At 41.7% G+C, this 20,400-nt stretch overlaps 1 protein-coding gene across 3 annotated transcripts in view; it reads right to left on the bottom strand.

The window, feature by feature from the left end:
- The window catches only part of ARIH2 (ariadne RBR E3 ubiquitin protein ligase 2), a 30,510-nt gene that overhangs the window by 7,281 nt on the left and 2,829 nt on the right, over window positions 1–20,400 (bottom strand). For 2 of the 3 annotated variants that reach the window (XM_050313366.1, XM_050313368.1), the window contains exons 2-7: window positions 18,569–18,916; window positions 5,950–6,017; window positions 4,310–4,373; window positions 1,817–1,964; window positions 1,177–1,298; window positions 167–276 (exon numbers count right to left, since the gene is read on the bottom strand). In XM_050313366.1, coding sequence (XP_050169323.1) covers window positions 167–276; window positions 1,177–1,298; window positions 1,817–1,964; window positions 4,310–4,373; window positions 5,950–6,017; window positions 18,569–18,817 — 761 coding nt within the window. In that variant the 5' untranslated portion in view covers window positions 18,818–18,916. The remainder of the gene's footprint in view (window positions 1–166; window positions 277–1,176; window positions 1,299–1,816; window positions 1,965–4,309; window positions 4,374–5,949; window positions 6,018–18,568; window positions 18,917–20,400) is intronic. The other variant, XM_050313369.1, reaches the window with a different exon arrangement.

The following is a 20,400-nucleotide window of genomic DNA, read 5'->3' as shown; positions in this document are numbered from 1 at the left end:
AGTCAGACCCCAGGTATCCAATTACTCGAGCTAACTCAAGTTACAAACAACTCTAGCAAAGCACTGAAGATGCTTCCACACACCGCAGCTGTTGGCAAGCAAACGGAGTAGCTCTGAGGACAGCACACACTTCCCCCCATGATTTTTAACCTTCTCTGTTCCTTACCAGAAGACCTCATTGCAACGATTGCACTGCACTCGCCGGGCTTTTGGCTCTTGTACCTGTATGACCATAGGGCAATCTGCACCAGGACACAGCTGCAGCTGGTAATGGCTCTGTGGGCACACCAAGGGGGTAAGATCAGCAGTGAGTGCAGAAGAAATCTGATCAACTTCAACCACTCCTATCCTCAAGGATATACAAATCAGTTATTTCTTACTGAAAAGGACTGACAACTGTTACCAGGTCTTGGCTAACAGAACAGGTCCTCCTTTTTCTAATGCTGAAGAGGTTTATTAGTTACTTACAGCTTCTCTAGAACAGGGAATTCAAATGGAGGGTTACAGACCAAGTCAGCACGGCAATACAACTATTAAGACCCCACCAACAGTCAACAGCAACAAACAATTTTACTCCATTTGAGCTCTTTTCCCATCCTTTCCTTATCTCACAGAGACTATTCAGTTGCTCTTCTGTGATGGGTGTTCCTTCCCAAAAGGGTCTCTTTGTTGAGGAGAGGTGACACCACTCTCATACTGCTTTGCTACTTCTTGAGTGTTCCCAGTTACCACAACACTCCTGCCCATTTAGCCTTAACAACTGCTGCTTTAATTCCAAAATACCTCATATAAAATGTAATTGAGCAAGCCAATTCAGCTGGGCTACACTAAGATGAGGGACCTATTTTTCAGAAAGTAAAAGTATTTATGTAAGAACAAGAAGGACTTGAAAAATCAGATCAAAATTTTAAAATTCTCAGCTGCAACGCTCCGAGAATTCTAAAGCACCAGCCAAGGAGTTACTGGGTGACCTTACAGCAGAATTTACTTTGGCAACCTGCTAGACTATTTTGCCAGTGAGGCTGTCCTACAGGAGCTGCCACATCATGTCTATTGAGGACAATTTTGCTGCAGTTACTGCAGTTCTAATCAAAAATGCAAGACACTTGAAACAAAATTACTGCAAGTCATTGGCAATTTGAGCCAGGGTATCCTAAAAATGAAAAAACCCACTACCTCCACATAGTCCCTGAAGAGGTAGCGCCTGTATTTGTCTTTCAGCTCTTCACTAGGCAGCAATGGAAACACAAAGTCTTCTGGTGTTCGAAGAAGGCAGTCCTGAGCCATGCAGGAGACCCCTGAGAAAAGAAAGCAACATCTTAGCACAGTGCAGTTCATACCAAGGAGCGAATGCACAGAGAGCATTCAACACAGTTTCCTAGGTGCCATCTGTTGTTGTGGCAAGAGGGACACAACTGTGAAACAAATCAGGGGCTGCTGAAAAGCTGAAGCCCAACTGTCTGCACCGAAAGATGACAGGGTGCACGTGTACCCAGGACCAGTAAGTGCTTCAACCAGTATTCACAAGGTCAGACACTTAAATTAGAAAATTTAAACTACTGCCATACCAGCATGAAAGACAGGCTAGAAAAAGCCCAAAGCAACTCTGGCACATACTGGCTTTTACCCAAGACAAAGGGAACAGATGTTTGCATCCACAAGCACTCCAGGGGCATTGCAACAGTACATCATCACAGATGCAAACTCAAGGTGCAGTAGATTTGCAGTTTCTAACTTATTAGAGTCATGGTCTTGACTCATCAGAATGGCCAGAGTGGCCAATACAGACCCAGCACTGTGTCCACCTTGAACTCACCGACTCCAACCCCGTCCTTGACGAGCACCGTACAGTGCTGCTCCCAGCAGCTGCGACAGAACTGGTGCTGACAAGCCAGAGAGAGCAAGTTCTCCTTCCGGACAAACTGCATGCACACGGCGCAGTGGTGGGAGGAATGTACCATTGCCTGGGAGAGACACAAATCAGCATTACAGTGAGAGCATCCCAGCTCTCCCAAAGTGTTTTCACCTCATCCACAGGCACCTGCATCACGTTTGCTGTGACAGTGTCTCAGGGGAGCTCCAGGCCAGAACAGGTTCATAAGCAGCTGGTGTGCTGAGGTGCTGCACTGCCCCAGTCAGTCAGTCCTTCTCAAGAACCTCTTTAATCTCATAGAACACAACAGGTTGACAATACTGAACTGTTCCTGCCTCTCAGCAAGTGCTATCCAGAACTCACCTTTACTTTTCTGGTTCTTACTCTAGCCTTCTTTGAAAAACAAAGAAATACATCCTCTTATTAGGCATTCCATGGATTTACTGATATTCTTTGTTAGCTGGACCAGACTATCACTGTTCCACGGGCTTTGGAGAGAAGCTATGGCTGGAAGCAGGCTTAGCAATGTCCTTTTACTGGACAACAATTCTGGGTAACAGGAGAGGCAACTGAAAGTGTAGCATGTAAATTGTTCATACAGAGAGGGAAGAGAATTTGCAGACTATCATCTTCTATCTCTTATCTCCTGCCAATCCTACATTTGACAAAGCAGGCATCATCCCTTCAGAAGAAAAGGATTAAGAGGGTTTGTTTCAAATCAGGCATAACTATGCTGTTGCTTCACCAAACCACTGAGAAGTAGTCTGGTCTCCCCCTGGGTAGTGCAGAGCTAATCCCCAGACAACAGATCCAGCCTTCAACACATCTCTGTTCACCCCTGGGACCTGCAGAACCAGGTCTAGCACAGCTTCATCAAAAACAAGGCTCTACGAAGCTGTTGGCAGGAGCTTATGTTCCAATTTCTCCCTTCACAGAGAAGCCATATAATCACTTTTTGTCTACTGAAACCTTTGCCACTTGTTGGGAAGCTGGTGTGAGACTCCCATTGGTTTCCATGCCAAGCTCTGCACGCCAGAGGCGTGGAGGAGCAGCAGCACAATGTGCAGCCACATGACTGACAGAGCTTGATTTATGGCATGGCCATACAAAAAAGGAAATAATATGACTGTTCTAAGTGGCCTCACTTATGGACCAGAACAAGATTCACTGTGTCTGAAACTGCACTGATTGCCTGGATCAGCTGCTCAACCTGAACAGCACACATGCTACCTCAAACCCTCACAAGCTGCCTCTCTGAGCTCACTAAAGCTTCTCCCTGCAGAGTCAGTCCCTCCACAGACACTCACCATGAGCACCTGCCCCCAAAATGTCATTATTCTGCAGTGGAAGCCAAAGCACAGACCAGTTTGCCCTAGCACACACACAAATAGACTGTAATGAATTGCCTAACAAACCAAGTTTGTCAAGACTCAAATGAACCTTTTCACCATAGTATCTTTCTGCCCAAACGAAATCACCATTGCAGTGGGGGTACTTAAGTGACAGATGACAAAAGACTCAGACATACCTGTAAATATATGGACTAGTTTGCAGGTCTGTCACATAACAAATTTATTTTTTTTTCTGGACTCTTGGCAGATAATTTATTTTGAGTTCCTGAAGCTTCCACTCCTGTCAGCTCTTTTAGTATTTTCACTGTCTGCTAGTTACAAGGCAGCTCAGATGCCAGACCAGGCTTTTAACATCTCCCCTCCCCCCCAGCCCAGTGAGTGTTTCCCAGATGTAGTATTTTATCACTCAAAACCTGACACATGGCAATGTGTTCTGTTCTTGGGGTAACTGTGCATTGTACGAAGACACCCACTGTGAATGAAATCTATAACATGCAACAGGATGTTTCTATTTAAAGGGGGTGGGGGAAGTATCTGAAGACCTGTGTAGCCCTGGCTGCAAAACACAAGTTGTTGGTCACATATCAGTACTGACTGGCTCAGCAACAACACCACTCACTGGGAGACTCAGCTTAACCATCTCTGAGCTGAGCAGTGCAGGGTAAAAAAAAAAGAAAAAAAATATTCTGTTCCAGCCACAGACAAGCTCTGTTCGCTCCATGCAGCCAAAACTTCCCTTGAGTGTCTTTTTCAGAGAACAGAATTGGAAGAGGCAGCCAAGCCTGTGCACTGTGCTCCTTCCGTTGTGTACCATCACTCACGCCAAAAAATGATCCTAAATTTCTTGAAGAAAGTAATTCTTGAACACTACCTGCAAGCCAATAGCAAAGCAACTATTTAAATATTAGACACCTCTTGAAGGCATTCTCATTTATAAAGTACAGCCAGCACTGAATTTGGGTATCAGACCTGAGTTTGCAAAGGGTTAACATGGGACAGACTATGCCATTAGTAATGCAATCCCCCACGATGGGGGTCAGAAGTGTCTGCCAAAGGAACAGGCTGAGATAGTTATCATACTTACATGTTTGGATGAGGTGGGCTGAACTCGTGCTTCTACTAGCAATTGGGCAGCATTAGACTTGTGCCTGAAAAGGCAATTGAAGAATGATCAAATCAATTTCTGAATACACTCTGCATTATTAAATTGATCCTTCTTGCCTGAATAAATAATTGGCTCTGTGCAAATGGTAGGGTAGGTTTCAACAAGGGAAGCTGAAATGTGTCCTGTGTGAGACTCTTTCCTACAGAGAGCTGAGCTCTTATCAAAACTTTATGATAGTTTCTTCAAAAACAAGAATGATACTTCTCCTGGTAATGGATTAACATTTTCCTTATACTTCTTGATGTTTATTTTTTATAACAATTATTTTTGAAGCTAAGATTTTCTATCCACACTCCTTGAGCAGTCCTAGCACTGTCCACAATAACTCCAGTGAGGCTCCTGTCCGTCTCCTATTCCTTTGTAAAACCAAGCTAGCCTGGTTAAATCTCACTTTAACTCCAGTCTATTATCTAATTAAGTCTTTCCTCAGTGACAGATTAGCACCCCTTAGGCATATGAAGCTGTCTATCAGCAGCCTTAGAATTAAACACATTTTGCTGATTGTGATTTCCCATGCAAAGGAATGTTTATGTCAATGAACTCAGAAATAGTAGCATCACTATAGTGACCATGCTGTTAAGTCCTCCCTCCTCATTAGCACTTCTTAGTTAACTAAAGAGCTTTCATTTGATAATGTCACTGTACCAAGACAGATGTTTGAGGACTAGATCAACCACAGAACAACTTGCAAAGTCATAAAAATAAACTTCTCCCCAAATTTCTTCTTGTTTAATTCTCACTAGTTAACCTGCAGGATCACCCTGAGCTGCTCTGTGGGAATCTCACCCTCTTTGTGCTCCAGAGAAAAGCTTTCAGGCAAGCAATAGGACAGTTACGAAAGATGCTGCAACAACATCCATACACAAGATGCATTTTCCATACGTTCTCTGGACGAAGTTGCTGGCTACAGGGCCAAAAATGGCATGGCAGAATGAGTCAGGCTGGTGTTCTCTCTATTTTCAGACAATGTTTAGTTCTGAGCCAATATTCTGTGGAGGGACTGCCAGCATATGTTCAGGCAGAGTCTGAACCCTGCTTCTGAAATCAATCAGAGGACTGTTACAGTGACACTGATCAAGCAAGGGGGCTGCAGTTCTCAGTTCTCTCACACCATCTTCTCCAGCTCTCCAAATACTAGTCAGCTTGGGAAAAAAACATCACTTATGTCAGAAGGAGCAAAACTTCAGCATAGGTTCGGTGCTCCTTTATGACTTATTTGTTCAAAGCAGAACGAACATATGTTATCTTTTTATTTGTTAAAACAATCTGTTATCTAAAAATTTAAGAGAAATGCATCTACGGGGTTCCAAGCATAACACTAATTCCTCAAATTGATAGACATTCACCACCACTCCCCTCTCCCTGTTTACAAATTTCTTACAGGCAGTGCAGCCTCAACAAGTCAGTGTTTTTCCTCTGCTCCCTGGAAAGGATCGCATGTCCTGCTTCCAGGTCCAAAGACAATTGTCAAAAACACACCTAAGGAGCACCCTGAGCATTTCTGCAAAGCCGGGGGAAAAAGCACTGAGCACAAAAGAGATAAGACTATTTACACTTACCTTTCCAAAATCTCTGAGATTTGCCAGTGGAAACTAACTAATACTAGCTTTGCAACAGCATGTGATACCTAAGTGGAAAATAAAAGAAAAAAAATAAAAAGTCAAGTTTGGTACATTTTGAAACCACACCTCTGCTTAGGACTATGATTTTCATTTAAAACTAAGTTGTACGAACTCAGTACAATATCCCAGTGATACTCAATTCACATTAAACTGCCAGGCACAATGCTCACAGCCATTTGTATCTGCAATACAAAAGGTTGGAATGAAGCATGGATGTACCCAAAGTAACTCACATACTTAGTTTCAACAGTACAGAGAGGAAGGAATCAAGAATTCACTGGATTAGCTTAACTGCTCATGGAAGCCCCACATCCAGTCCTGACTGTGGTCACCACTCAGGAGACTCAGACCAGATTGGGATCAGGATCCTCATTAAATGTGCAAAGTCAGAACCTCAGGGCAGACAGATACCACTTACTGAGCTGGAGAAGCAGCAACAGGCTGCAAACGCAGGGATGCCGTGACAGCAAAGGGTATGGGGAAAACAGGAAACATTTTCCCAGCCCTTCACTGCAGAGAAGTTACACACTGGATTGGAATAGGAAGATAGAAAGCTACTGTGACAGGGACTGCTTCCATGCAGAGCTGCTTGCATTACGTGGACTCTTGGCAAGCACCAGCACAATGTGCGCTAGCCTGAGCACCCTCCAGAATACTGCAACATGACATTTAAAGTCATGTTACAAGGGCACTAACAAACAAGTTCTCCTTCACTTCTATGTATCAGTTTATTTCAGAAGAAAATGGACTTATCTGCTTGCACAAAAAGCCTTGTACTCAACATCTGCTGAGCTGCTAGACCTTCAACCTGCCTCTTGACCCCTTCATGCCTTTATCAGGCCCTGGAGTTCAAACAAAGTAGGTGTCCTGCAAACACACCTCTTCCAGGGGAATTCAGAAGGCTCATGACCCATGTCTCCTTATTCCTCTCTGTGCTAGGAAGCACCTCAGCAAATTCACAGTCTGCACACTCTACATTCAAACACCCTCTGGCATTAAAAGGGCTCTGCCTCCTGCATTCCAAGATGAACTATCACCAAAGCACTTCTACTATGCACATAGAAAATACAACTCCTTCTGTCCTAGGTGCAGGAAGATTTGACATTTTTTTTTCCCTAGAGAAGCTGTCAGTCCCAATCATCAGCTGAAGCACCATAAGCCTTCTTGAACCCTGCTACAGGTGATTCACAGGATCCGATGTACTTTTAATACAGACACACAACAACACCAACACAATCCTGGAAGGAAGAACAAGTAATGGTCACTCCTCCTACAAAACACTCAGGCTCTGCAAACCTAGGGGTAGCACAGCCATTACTCTTCCAAGTCCACCCTGCTGAAGAGGTGCAGTTTCACAGCACAACTGACCTACTGCTGCCACATGATAGTGCCCTGGTCCTGCACTGGCATTTGTCAGCACTGGACACTGTCAGTGTTGGTTCAGGGAGCTGAACCATTGCAGTCCCTACACTGCAGATGGGGTGTTTAACTGACTCTTATCCATCTCTGCATTCTGATGTGTCCACTTTGCTGGTCACTAAGAAATTCCAGTAATAAAACAGTAATTTTCAATGTACATGTGATCCTTTTTCTAGAGGAACCGCAGCATTAGCTCATGCTGTGCAAGATCTGCCATGTTACCTTCCTCAACTTGAGCAGTGATGTGATGTGACCCCCTGAAAACAAAGGCTGCCAGGCAGCGCTGCCCTCCCTCCCTCCCTCCCAACACAGAAGCCTGTGATGAGATGGAGCACGGCACACAGGGCTGCTGCTGCCAACACACACAGTCTGCATGGATCAAGTGCCACTGACAGCCTGGGATGGGTTGTTATCTTAAGCCCCCAGCCTGGCAGACCCAGACAGACACCTCTGACTTGTTTGTACAAGGAAAACATCTGCATTTGAGACTGTAAAACAAACAAGCATCAGGAATGTGGTCTCTACAAGACTGGCTTCCTACAAATGCAAACCACATGCTAATGAATCATTCTCTAACAGCAGCGAAGCTATTTCTCAGTAGCACTAAGGAAGAACTACCATCCTGACAAAAGAAAACAAACTGCCGGACTTAAATGGGAAGTTGATCTGTAACATATGAAAATGACTATTTTTCAGTTGGATTTCCAGAGCCTGAGGTACAGCATCTACTGTGACATCATGATTCCAGGAAGTTACTTGTTCCCTCAGGAAGAGCCAAGTACATCGAAAAATGAAGATGTAGAGAAAGAGAAATACAAGTACCAGCACACACATTTCTGAAATCTAACAACCTATCCTAACACAATCAAATACTTTTGAGCCAAGTTATGTGTCAGGCAAAATGTGGAATTAGTGCTCCAGAAAGATGCCAGATTAACAGATCTAGAAGAAAAACAAAGCATCTGTGACCATTCCTATTTTGATCCAAGTGGAAGCACTGACTGGATCAGCTGTAGTGCTAATTTTACTACTTTCATCATAAAAGCATGCAAGAAAATAACATTTTCAATTCATGAAATTCTCAGAACATGAGACCATTTTCATAAAAGCTCTGAAGCAGAAAAATTTTTGATACTGCCTGATTGCAGCACATGTGATCTTGCAAAACAGAAGTCCCAGAGTCAGACAGTTGTAGCAACATACCCCCTGTCTCCTTGGCATGGAAGTACTAGTTCTTACATGTTAAAAATAGATAACATTCAAACTGTAAGAAAGAGATGGGAGAGGAGCAGACAACTAACGACACTGGGGCTGTGCCTGCTGAGTGGAGTCTCACCACATCCTACATCCTGCTTACAAGGCTGGAAACTCAGAAGACAAACGTGAATATCTTCAGGAGCCAACACTACGGAAGAGATTCCAGAAAACAATCATCAGAGGAAAAACAAGTGTTTAACAAAAGCCTGCTTCTATTGATTAGAAGTGCACCCGAGTCTCTTCAATGACTGTACATTCACAATGACTGAATGCTTGTACCAAGTCAGCCAGTTCTTCCACAATAACACCCTAGAATAGTTCAAGTATTTCTTTGAAAGCAGGAGTCAAAACACGCTGAGCACAGAAAAATACCACTACAACCAGAAGTTTGGTCCATATGTACATAATTCATTACCTTACAGTAAGAAGGAATGTACCGAAGTTGATACTGTCCAATAAAGCATTTCCTGGACAGCAAGAAGTTTCACACACTGAAAGACCTCAAACTTTAAAAAAAACATCTCAGAAAGAGCTCCAAGTCAGTCCCCTATCAGTCACCAGGTGCCACAAGAATTTCAGTTTATCCAGGAACAATAATGCTTGGCCTCAGACACAAAACAAATAAAAAAAAAAATTATGCCACTGAGAAATTATCTGCTTTGTTTAAACCTCCCTACTCCCAAAGAACCAAAAAAGGCAGTGACACAGCCCACTTGGTGTCTTGCTGGCAGCAGATCCTTTCAGTAAAATACTTCTACAGACCCCAATGCAAGAGGTATTGCATATTCTAGATGCTGCACTTCTATTTCAGTTTTTGCCTGCAACTAATCAATTGTGCCAATGCTTCTGCAGAGCCTGACTTCTCCAGAACTCCTCTATGTGGAATCAGATTTATTAAAGTGTAGAAGCTGAAAGCCATAAGCATACTAAAATTTTTTTCTTCTCCTCATTTTCCAGCTTAAAACTTTCATATTAAAGATCAGCTCAGTCCAAATCTGAATCTAGAGAATTTCAAAGTGAAGACCAGACTTCTTTCTTCATGATGTGGAGGCAAAGCTGAACAGAGAGAATCTCATCCAACCTGTAATTTTCAGCTTTGTCTTAAAACAGGAATTTGATCACCCCAGAAGCCTCTTTCAAACTTCCACCACCTTAACTCTGATTTACCACTGATAGAGGGCTGTTAATTGCCAGAAATGGGCACCAAACACTAATGTTGATCAGTGCACTGGAAAAGGGGCACAGTGCCTATGCACACAGCAAGGGTGCCAAGAGGAAGCTGCTCTGCATAAGGGATAGACTCTATAGGAGTTGTAAAAAAAGTCTGAAAAGTTTATATAGTGCTGGGCAAAATTAGATTCTGAAAGTGGAATAGTGATGCCATCGCATTAAACACACATCTATCCATTTTTTAGAGGGGCACACAGGTTTTTTGCACAGGTTTTTTCTTGGTCATTATTATTTCTATCTCTGTTTATCTCCTGGGTTCTTTACTCTCCAAGATAAGCAAAACTCTCACACTTCTGAAGTGTGAAAGAGTCTGGCACTCTTTAAGACAAGACAATATCAAAAGAATTTGCAAAGAATCTCTGCAGGCACCTTGCTGTGTTTAGAGGGCTCTAAAACAACTATGTCTCAACTTGGTTCTCTAGATAAGGCAGGTTGTTTGAGGAGTTGAAGCTTCACCTCTCTATAGCAGGAAAATCTTTTCAACCATGCCACTTTGACAGTTTTTAATTCACACAGAAATGTTTCCTAAAAGCTAAAAAACCACCGTCTTTTGTAAAGCTTACATTCTACAGAAATTGCTCATGCATATTTATGTCACATGCATATCTCAGGAGTGCATTTCACTTTTCTCAAAGGGATGGCCTATTTTTTGGAGGTGTATTTCAATCCTCACTTTTGCAGAGATATGGTATCAGGAATTTAAAACAATGATCATCACGTGATTCTCAAAGACAGTCAATTCAGAATGAGTTGGAGCTGACAGGGTCTGGTTGGAGCTGACATCCCATGGCTTTGCACCAAGCTGACAATTCCTGTCACATCAGGGTTGCACTGAAATGTCTGGCCAAGAGGAACACAAACCTGGCATAAAAAATGTAGTTTCCATTTCTTGTATTTTGCCTAATCAAAGGTTTTTATACAAATAGCATTAAGCAAATAAGATTAATCTTGAGAAGCATTTGTTTTAATCCACAAATAGTTTTTGTGAGTTCTACAAGGAAAGGATGAACTTCAAAAGTTATTAGTTTGTGCATTGCATCCAAACCTCTAAAAACAACATTAAAATTCTTTATAACAATAAAAACACACAAAGCAGAAGCCTCTGAAACTGCTTCTGTTGGTGAGATACTATGGCAAAATAGAGACTGAACTGAGCTGGACAGTAGAGTAACACCTTAGAGAGAAACAATAATTTGTATTGAGTAATTTCACTGAAGAAAAAAATCCTTTCAGACATGCTTTCCTTCAGGATACTGAGGTAAGGAAAGTGACCCACAAACGGAAAAAATTCTACTTTGCACTCATTTCTCTTGTGGAAAGTAGATCTGACTCTCTTCACGTCCCACTGGAAAAACTACATGACTGCCCTGTTTTTACTGGAGGATTTCTCAGAAAGTTGCAAAAATATAAGGAATTAATAAGAAATAAAAGGGCAACCAAAAGCTTTTTTTGGACCACATTTTCTCCTTTGCTTTGATCTACCTCTCTTTTAAGCAGACTCCCAAAATGCAAATCCTAGTAGAAAGCTCAGGAGGCTGCAGGGGCTTGAGATGTGATTCACATCACCTGCCATAAGTGTTCAAAGTCTTATAGCAAAGTCTTCCATATCTGTTACGGGTTTCTGAGCATTGGAAGGTCATTCTCAAAATTGAACTTAAATTCATTTCATTTATCAGGAAAAACTGACACAGTTAATACAAAATCACATCCCTGGTTGGTTTCTTTCCTGGGTTGAGTCAAATTTAAAAAAAAAGTGAGAAAAAGCCATCTACCTTTAGGTCTCACACACAGGATCGATTACAATTTGTCTGACATTTCAGGCCCTCTCCTCCTTACAGACTGCAGGCTGCACCAGGGAAAGAAGTGTGATTTAGAGTCTGTAGCTGCACTCTCAATACCATGGAAAGGTCTTGACAAACAGCACTACGTGAGCTCTGCTTCATCACAGGGTTTTAATCTGTTCCCCGTCACTCACCTTCTGCCATGCAGAGACCTGGTATCAGTCTGCAAGATTAGATGCATATTGAGGAGGCAGAGTGCAGTTTGGGAATGACAAATACTGCTGGTGTTACACCACGGTTGTGAAGTTGTCAGTGCATGACCTAGTTGGCCACATACCGAAGAAAGGGGATCTGGGGTTAAATTCTGGCTCTTTCTCCACACTTACACATTGTTTTAATCCATCTGCTCTCCTACACAGGACAGCAACAATTTCAGCTGCAGCTGCCAACAAACAGGATCAGTAGGACTCAGCTAGGAAATCTCAACATATGTATTTCTCAAGCTGTTAGGCTACTCTTCCTGGGAAAATTCAGAAACAAATATTAAAAGAAGCACTTAAGCAAACTGGTATGCTGGAAGGCATTATTACAAAACAGCTATGAGATTCCTTCTTTGAGAGATTCAGACCAAAAGAAATGCAGCAAGAAAGCTGTAAGACAGCAGACAGATATAAGATTGACATGAGACTTCCCAGCAGTCCTCACTGCAGTAATTTTTTCTAGTTTGTCACAGTGTGAGAGCATCAGTACCCAGCTCACGGTGCCCTGTGCTCCCTGAACACTGCCAAACCCCACTGCACAGCCCCTGCCGAGGTGCTTTCCCAACAAAACACAGGAGAAGTGGACAATTCCTTCTGGCTGACAAAGGATGATGTGGAGCATGCACAGGGAGGAAGAGAAGGTCAGGTAATAACCTCAATCCACACAGTCATGACCAGTGGCTCAGAACACTGGGCAGCCAACCCAAACTGGGAAGCACTGGTGTGTGCTCACAGCCACAGTGGAGCAGGGTTTTGGTAACTCTGCAGTGAGTAATCCATGTTCAGTCCCAAATAACACAGTCCTTTACTTGACAACCTCAACTTCTAAGGGCATTTTCCTGTTACTGTAAAAAGATGAAGAGGGGGAACATCTGCTTTATAAAACACTGTTTCACAGTGCTCAACACAGCTCGTTTCTGCTGCACCATCCTTAATAGGCACAACACAAATTTGGCAATGTGTTCTGCTGCTTCATGCTGCTCCTGTGATCATGTTGTCCAGCTGCAAGCCTGCAACATGAAACAGTTACTGAAAGATTGTTTTGGCATTTTTAATGACTTGTGTCTTGCCTCTACCTCCCACCAAGATCACACTCATCAACAGCTGTGAGCAGAGTTTTTTTGCTCACTGCAGAGTCATACTGGCTGTAAGATACACTTAAGGTGTGAATCACAAAGAAATGTGTGGGCTATAATCACCCTCCACATTTGTAGCTCATTTTGCCAATCAAGTTGAGAATTTCAGCAGTCCTGGGCAGTAACAAAACTGATTTCTCTCCTCAAGTGACTCCGTGAAGTTGTCAAAGGTTGCAAGGTCTGGACTCTCCAGCCAGCTCTTATATCCTGTTCACAAGTCTACAAAAGTTACTTTTAAAAAACAAAAACACCTTTATAAGCCAAAAAAACTCCACACTGTAGAGAGTTACAGACACATTCATGTCCTCCTGATACTACTGAAATATTGGCACGGTGGATCTCATAGACAACAAGACAGCTTTCTCATAGTAGAACTTTCAGGATCCTTTTGTTTGGGAACAAAAAAAAAACAGGTAAAGGACAAAGGTATGTCTCAAACATGAGTGTTCCCAAGGGTTACAGCTTCAGGGTGGAAGTCCCACCTAATGTTGTCTTCGTATTAAAACACAGAACACAGTATAGATATAAACCTGCAAGTCCTGACTCATCTAGGGTTTAAGGGTACTTCGAAATAGTGTGTTATCATTGCCAAACAGCATGGCAGGGGTTGTGTGGAGAAGTCAAATTTGCCTATCGGGTTCTACCATTTATAATACATGATATTTAAATATTTACTGCTTACTAATACTTACCAATGTTGGTTCTCATGGACTTCAACTTTGAACATAAATTTCTGAAACCCTGTTCTTGTGTACATGCATTTTAACACTGAAAGGGGCTTGAACCCCTCTCTTGTACCTGAGGTACTCAGGCACAGCCAGGCTTTAACACTGTCATTTTACGTCACGTGAAGTTTCATGAAGTCATTATGGCATCCAAAAGGATGACTACGCACCACCGCAGGTCTGTTCAGATAAGCAGCACCCCACGGCACACTCCGGGCCAGGGTCTGCACAGTGATACAGCGAGGCACAGACACACACACATCTGTGCCCTCGCATCTGGCTCTTTACAGACAGTTGTGACCGCACGGAACGGGCGTTCTGCGAGCGCTGGCTCCTTCGGGAAGAGCCGCTCGCGCAGGCTGCCAGTCCCTACACACATGACTCTGGATCTGCTGAAGATGGTATTTGAAAAGGAGCACTGCCAGCATTCACCAGGCAGCTCTACAAACGAACTGCTCTGTGTCAGCGCAATTTGAGTGTGTGGAGCAGCCTCTGAGGGCTGTGTTTTTACGGGCAAATACGAATTTGGTTGCACTAAGAGACGCAATGTCAGTACAGTGAGCAAGAGTATGTGAAAAACTGGTTTATCTCTGAAAGAATACTAGTGATAACATGGATTAATAGATTATGTCATGTATCAAATATTTTTTGCATCTACCAAGACTTATTATTCAAGGGACAGGGCTAAAAAATCCCACATCATAAGCTGTTATTTCAAGAACCAAGGGAAATAAGCTTTTTGCTGTCTGGTTAATATTAGCAGATTAGTCACATTAGAAAAGTGAAAATTATAAGTTCTTCAGTCTTACAATTCCTTTAGTTTTAGTGGAAAGGCTATATCAGTATCAATTGTCTGCAAAATAACATGACTGCCTTTCCTTGCTAGATGTGCAGAAATATTGTAGCTTCCTCACGACTGACAATCAGCTTAACCTAAAATTAAGGCAACATTTTTTTCATAAATTCTGATTGCAATTTTTTTATCTGGCGGTTTATACCATGAGTTAAAAAAAGAATAATGTAAACACTAGAAAGATCCACCTCATCACTGAAACCGACAAACTACTGCCACTTATTTGAAGCATCACAGACATTGCAGACTGGTATGGGGACCCTCGGCAGAGCCAGGAAGTGTCATTCACAAACAAAAACAATATGACCTCATCACACACTTAATTGCTTGTCAGTGACAGGGTCAACTTTGTTTGTACAACTGCTGAGTATCGCACTGTTTGCATCTACTGATACGCCACTCCAGGACCCACAATCACTCAGTGACAAGAGTTATCTTGAAAACAAACTTATAACTATAAAATTTTAAATCAATACTTTTGAGAGATACTGTATCTTATATTTATTTTTTAAAAGAGACTGTTGTAAACCCCTTTGCTGGTCTATAGGCAATAAAGGCCGTTGCTTTCAAGAGCATTGTCCTTCACAAGCATTGACTGTGTTCAAGTGACCTTCTGAGGAATTAAAAATTATCTACTTCACAGGCCTTTTGGTCAGAGAAGCACAGTTTTGGGTACTAGTTTGAGATTTTCATCTGGCATGTTTCAACATAGATAGCCTGTCCTAATTTTAGTCAGGGTATTAACTGAACCCTCCACAGACCTTTAGATTAACAGCACTAACCACGGAGTAAAAATTTCCTCTTACTTTCCTTTAAAAGCAGTGAACTTGCAGTTCTTATTAAGACCAAAACAAGGAGAAACTTTCAGAGTAACACTTGAAGAGTCCCTGTAGCTTCTGTATGGTTCTGGGATAACCACTACTGTAGTTGCAGGCCTGCCACACAGCTGGTTTAGTCTACTGCTACCTTGCTTGCACTAATTTTCCTATTCAGAATTCCCCACCTGATAAAAAGCAAGTCAGAAGAATTCAAGGTAAGTTTCCTACAACAGTAAGAGACACGAGGACGTCCATCTACCTACATGCAGGGTCTCATGCTTTTATCAGACTTCAGATTTTAACTGAATTTTGTCTCTAGTTGGGGGTAGATAAAGCACAAGCATTTTGTTGAAGAGTTTCTCTTCCAGTGTTTCATGCAAACTTTTAAACATTCACAGGGTGTTCACACATGACCTGAAGTTAACCAGCCAACGCAAGGTTCGTTCAGTTCTCTGCCTTCACAGGAGCGAGCACAAGGTCAGCTGTGACTCACAGGGAATGAAAGCAGGTAGCCAGGGTTTCCAAGAAGGATCACCCTTTACCTCAATGCTTTTTAAAAAAATAGGAATTCAACAACCAGTCTGAAATAGCTGAACAAAACAGTTTGAAAACCAAACATTGAGGGTTAATGAGCAGAGCAAATAAAATACTATTTATTTAGACTGTTGCTAGCCAAGAACAGCATAGATTGCAAGTATGAAGTCTTAAATCTCTGAAATCCTGTTTCTGGTCTTTAAAGCGTGTAGATAATATATCACAGAGCAAAAACACACTCCCTCAATGTAACCTTCAGAAACTGAATCACCTAATGACAATGCAGTGGCAGAACATTCAAACATGGCTTTGAGCCATTTATTGCATTTATTTTTTCTTTGCTTTAGGGAATTGTATCAATCTATCAATTTCTTACAGTAGCAAATCTCAGATACCATGTCCTCTATATTCAGTATCTATCAAAGGTAAAGGAGATGAAATCAACAAAATTCGCTAGATGCTCCAAAAGAAAAATCATCACTATCCAAGAAAACCTAAGACATTGTGAAAGATAGTCTAAAAAGAAAAAGTAGTGCTTAGAGCTCAAGCAAACTAAAAGGAAGTTAATAAAGTTCTTAGAAAAGTCTGCCTGTTTACTTGTATCCATTAAGTTAATGGAAAATAATGACAACAAATAGTTCAACATGCTCTATTTCATTTCCTTCTTCTCAGTACCTGCTAATTCAACACTAGTTCTTTCTACTCAGAAAACTAACAAAATCACCCTTGGGGGTAGAGAGGGGAAGGAATAGATAGGGTTGCTGAAGTATTGTAAGAGAAGGTATGCCAGGAAACAAAAAGTACACGCTGCAGATACACAACAGATTTCCAAGAAAAGTGCAATTATTGCACTACTGTTGCTAGAGAACAGAGAGTTAATGTGGCACTTCGAGAGCTAAAGCCTTAGTGTGCAGTTTACAAGATTACAGTTTTTCAAGTTTCTACCCAAATTTAATTTCATCTTCTCATCCACTAAGCAAAATGTGTAGCACTTCATTTTTAAAGTAAATATGCAGGAATATTCTTGATATAAAAGGAATCTAAAATATTCTCTCTCAAGGTCATTTTTGGGGTGAGATTTGAGCGAGCAGGTTGGTATTATCTGGGCAGCTGTATTTGCTCAATGAGATCTTCAGAACTCTTGGAAAATTTATTTTAATTTTGGAAGCCTGATTTTAAAGACTAAAAGTATTGCTTCTGGTAATTTAATTCAAGAGAACAATATGGCAGGGGTCACCTCTTTGAAGGGTGCTCCATGTGAAGGCAAACAGTCAGGAGCAGAAAAGCTGTTCTAAATCTTTACTTAATCTCTAAGAACCAAGAGCAACTGGCAGCTGGATCACAAGTGCTGACCAACTATTCTCATTTGTACTTTCCCATTGCCTCCCTTTTCTGACAACCTGTAGGGAACTGCAGGCATTCAGAGCTCAAACTGCACGTTTTGAATTACAGACACAAGTTTAACAGCAAGAAAAAGTAAAACTTGCATTTTCTGAGGTGGTACACGGGAACAAGCACTACAGATTGCAAAACTGACAAATTACGGGTGCCCTTTAGAGCCTATTGTTTATGGGTTCATAGTCCTCAGGCTTTATGGTTATATTTTTTCTCCTGGACACTGATGTGCACTATGATCACGAGATTCCTCTCATTTTTATATTATGTTTGATTCAAATCAAATTAATTGAAATCAAAACCTATCCAACATAGGTTGGTGAGGTTTTTTTACACGCTGCAGTCCCCTGTCCTGCTTTCAGGAGTTGGTCCAGAATAAGCACCAAGAGACTTGTTACAAAGTAGATGCAGCAGCAATTTCAACCCAGTGTCAACATCCAGAGGTTTTAAAACTCTCTTTTCCTCTGACCTGCTCTGGGATTGAAGCTCACAGGGTAGACAGGGAACCTTCTCTTATGGCTGTTGTAGTAACAGTAACCAGTTACAAAAAGAGAAAGAAAACTTCGCAAAAGTCTTATAGAGCATAACACCATGGAGCTGACTCAGAGGGTCGCTTTTCTGTGATGAGTTAGTCACTACAAGAGGTGGCAAGCTCATTGTACTTGAATTGCTGTCACTGCAACAGTAGGGTTAATACCTGGCATGACAGCTGATCTGCCTTTGAAAGTTTACAATTATTCTCTCAGAACCAACCAAGAAAGGTGTTTTTGTTAGAATTACAAAGTTTTAGCATGTCTTCCTATTTGTCAGTTCTCTTCTCAAACACAGTATAATTTATGATTTGGTTTGTTTCTTTTCCTATATATCCTCTTTGCATTGTATTAACGCAAAGAGTTAGAACTCAGGGATTTTGGTCATGAAGCTCAGCTCTGTAAAAAAAAAAAAAAAAATCAATATTCATTAAAGAAGGTTTTTCAGGTCCCAGAACCAGTATGTAACAAACCTTTGAACAAGGGACCTTCAACAATGCTCCTCCAACCCCCCGTAACAGTAATATTGCCACAGCTTTTATAACTGTATTCTCAGCATTTGCCTGTTCAACCACAGACTTGCTTTACACCTGTGTTAATGCAGAAACCTTTCCTCACCTTTAACGTGGCAGCCAAGCTGGCCATGTGTTCATTCAGAGTGCTCTCCGACTCCTTGTAAGTCAAGCAGGTGAACTGATATTCCTCTGGATCAAAGGCATCTGCTCCCTGCTGCTCCACGTCGTTAGCTACCCCATCATAATAATCCTCAATATCCCCAGGATCCTCATCCTCTTCCTCCTCCTCGCAATTAGGGTCATAATCTTCTTCATTGCTGTCAGAGCCCTGGCTGTTCATGTCCACGGACATCTTAATGCCCTGCCAAACTGCAGACCAGGAAAGCGACCGCAGCTTCTTTTTTTTCCTCCAAACTTTATCGTTCTTTTGATTTCATCTGAGCTCTGTCTCCTAAGGGAGGAAAAACAATTTTTTTCTGTGCCTAAGAAATTGTAAGAGAGGCCACGTCAACATCATACATGTGATCAAACCGCCAGGAATGGACTGACCCAGCGGCCCAGGTAAAGATTCTATGCAAACATCCCTGGTTTGGATCCCTTGTGACTCTTTGCATCTTCAAAGCCAAGGCTGGTCTTACAGGCAAGGTCCAAATACTTGGAGATTGGGTTATTAAATTGAATCCTAGTCCCCAGTGCTGTCCCCGAGACTTCTGACACTTGGAAACGGACTGTGTAACCTTCACTACAGATCTTTGCAGAGATACAATTGAATTTATGACAAAGTCTTTTATCAACAGCCTGAACTGCTGTAGAACAGCATCCTATCCATTTCATAACCAGGACAAACACAAACCCCTTAACTATGACCACAGTAGCTAGAAAGGCAACCTGTGATGCCCTGTGCAAGTTCATATTGCTTCACAACCACAGCCATTAGGTGGGACTTTGGAAAACAAGAGAAGCAAACAGATGTCTCACATACACACAATTTAACAGTCTTCAGTACCACCTCAAAAGAAATGGTGGAATTCGCTCACCCCTTTCAGGAGGTTCTACTGGATGTGACGTGACTTGGGCCTTACATCTGAAGGGGAACATAAAATCAATTATCTTGTTTTATTACCTTCTCAATACACACTTATTACCTTCTGAGCATAAAAATTTATGCTTAAGTGTTGACAGCTGCTATTCAAGAAGAATCAGAGTAGCTAACTTTTTTTAATAGATTCTCCCTTGTATTAGAAAAATTACATATCTGATACTTATCTGAACTACATATCTGCTTCTGTAACTAAACCCTGTGAATTTGAGTTTGAAAAGGTTCAGCAGTAAAGCACAAATCTATCTTGAATTTTGGTCATCTCACATTTAGTCATAAATTTCCATTTAACCAAATTATTTAGTTTACAGAGAGTATATTAAATACAAGACTTAAAACAATGCTGCAACCAAATTTTACATACAAAAATATACATAAAATCAAAGCTCCATTTTCCACAGGCAGCATGTACTTACTTCCTTACACATGTTCCCATTTTGCATTACTGTGCTCTTTGCTCTGCTACTCAGATACATTCCCTCACTATTGCAATTTGTAGCTGCTGGGGAAACCATAATAAAGCTTTGAGAATCCTGGCTTTAGAGCACAGGAAAACTCAACTATAAATTTTCATTATTTTTCCTCAGCTAATTTGTTTTCTGTTTCCAGGAACCTGACCAGGCAGCAGAGAATAACCAGGAAGAAAAGTGATGTACAATTAATTTGAGGGGCTGTGGTGATTTCAGCAGATACAAGCCTCCAGTGAGAGACGATGAAGGCTAGCAGCTAATTGTATTATCCCCTGAATTCTGGTCTTCATTCCTTTCATTTGCCTCTTGATTCCTTAGCTATCCACAACAGACATAGCACACAAATAATTTATAGCACTGCTTTCC

The sequence above is a fragment of the Myiozetetes cayanensis genome, unplaced genomic scaffold (assembly GCF_022539395.1).
Source record: "Myiozetetes cayanensis isolate MyiCay16 unplaced genomic scaffold, myiCay2020 scf18, whole genome shotgun sequence".
Lineage (NCBI taxonomy): Eukaryota > Metazoa > Chordata > Aves > Passeriformes > Tyrannidae > Myiozetetes > Myiozetetes cayanensis.
The sequence above is the reverse complement of the archived record's forward strand: the minus strand, read 5'-3'. Positions and strand labels throughout refer to the sequence as shown.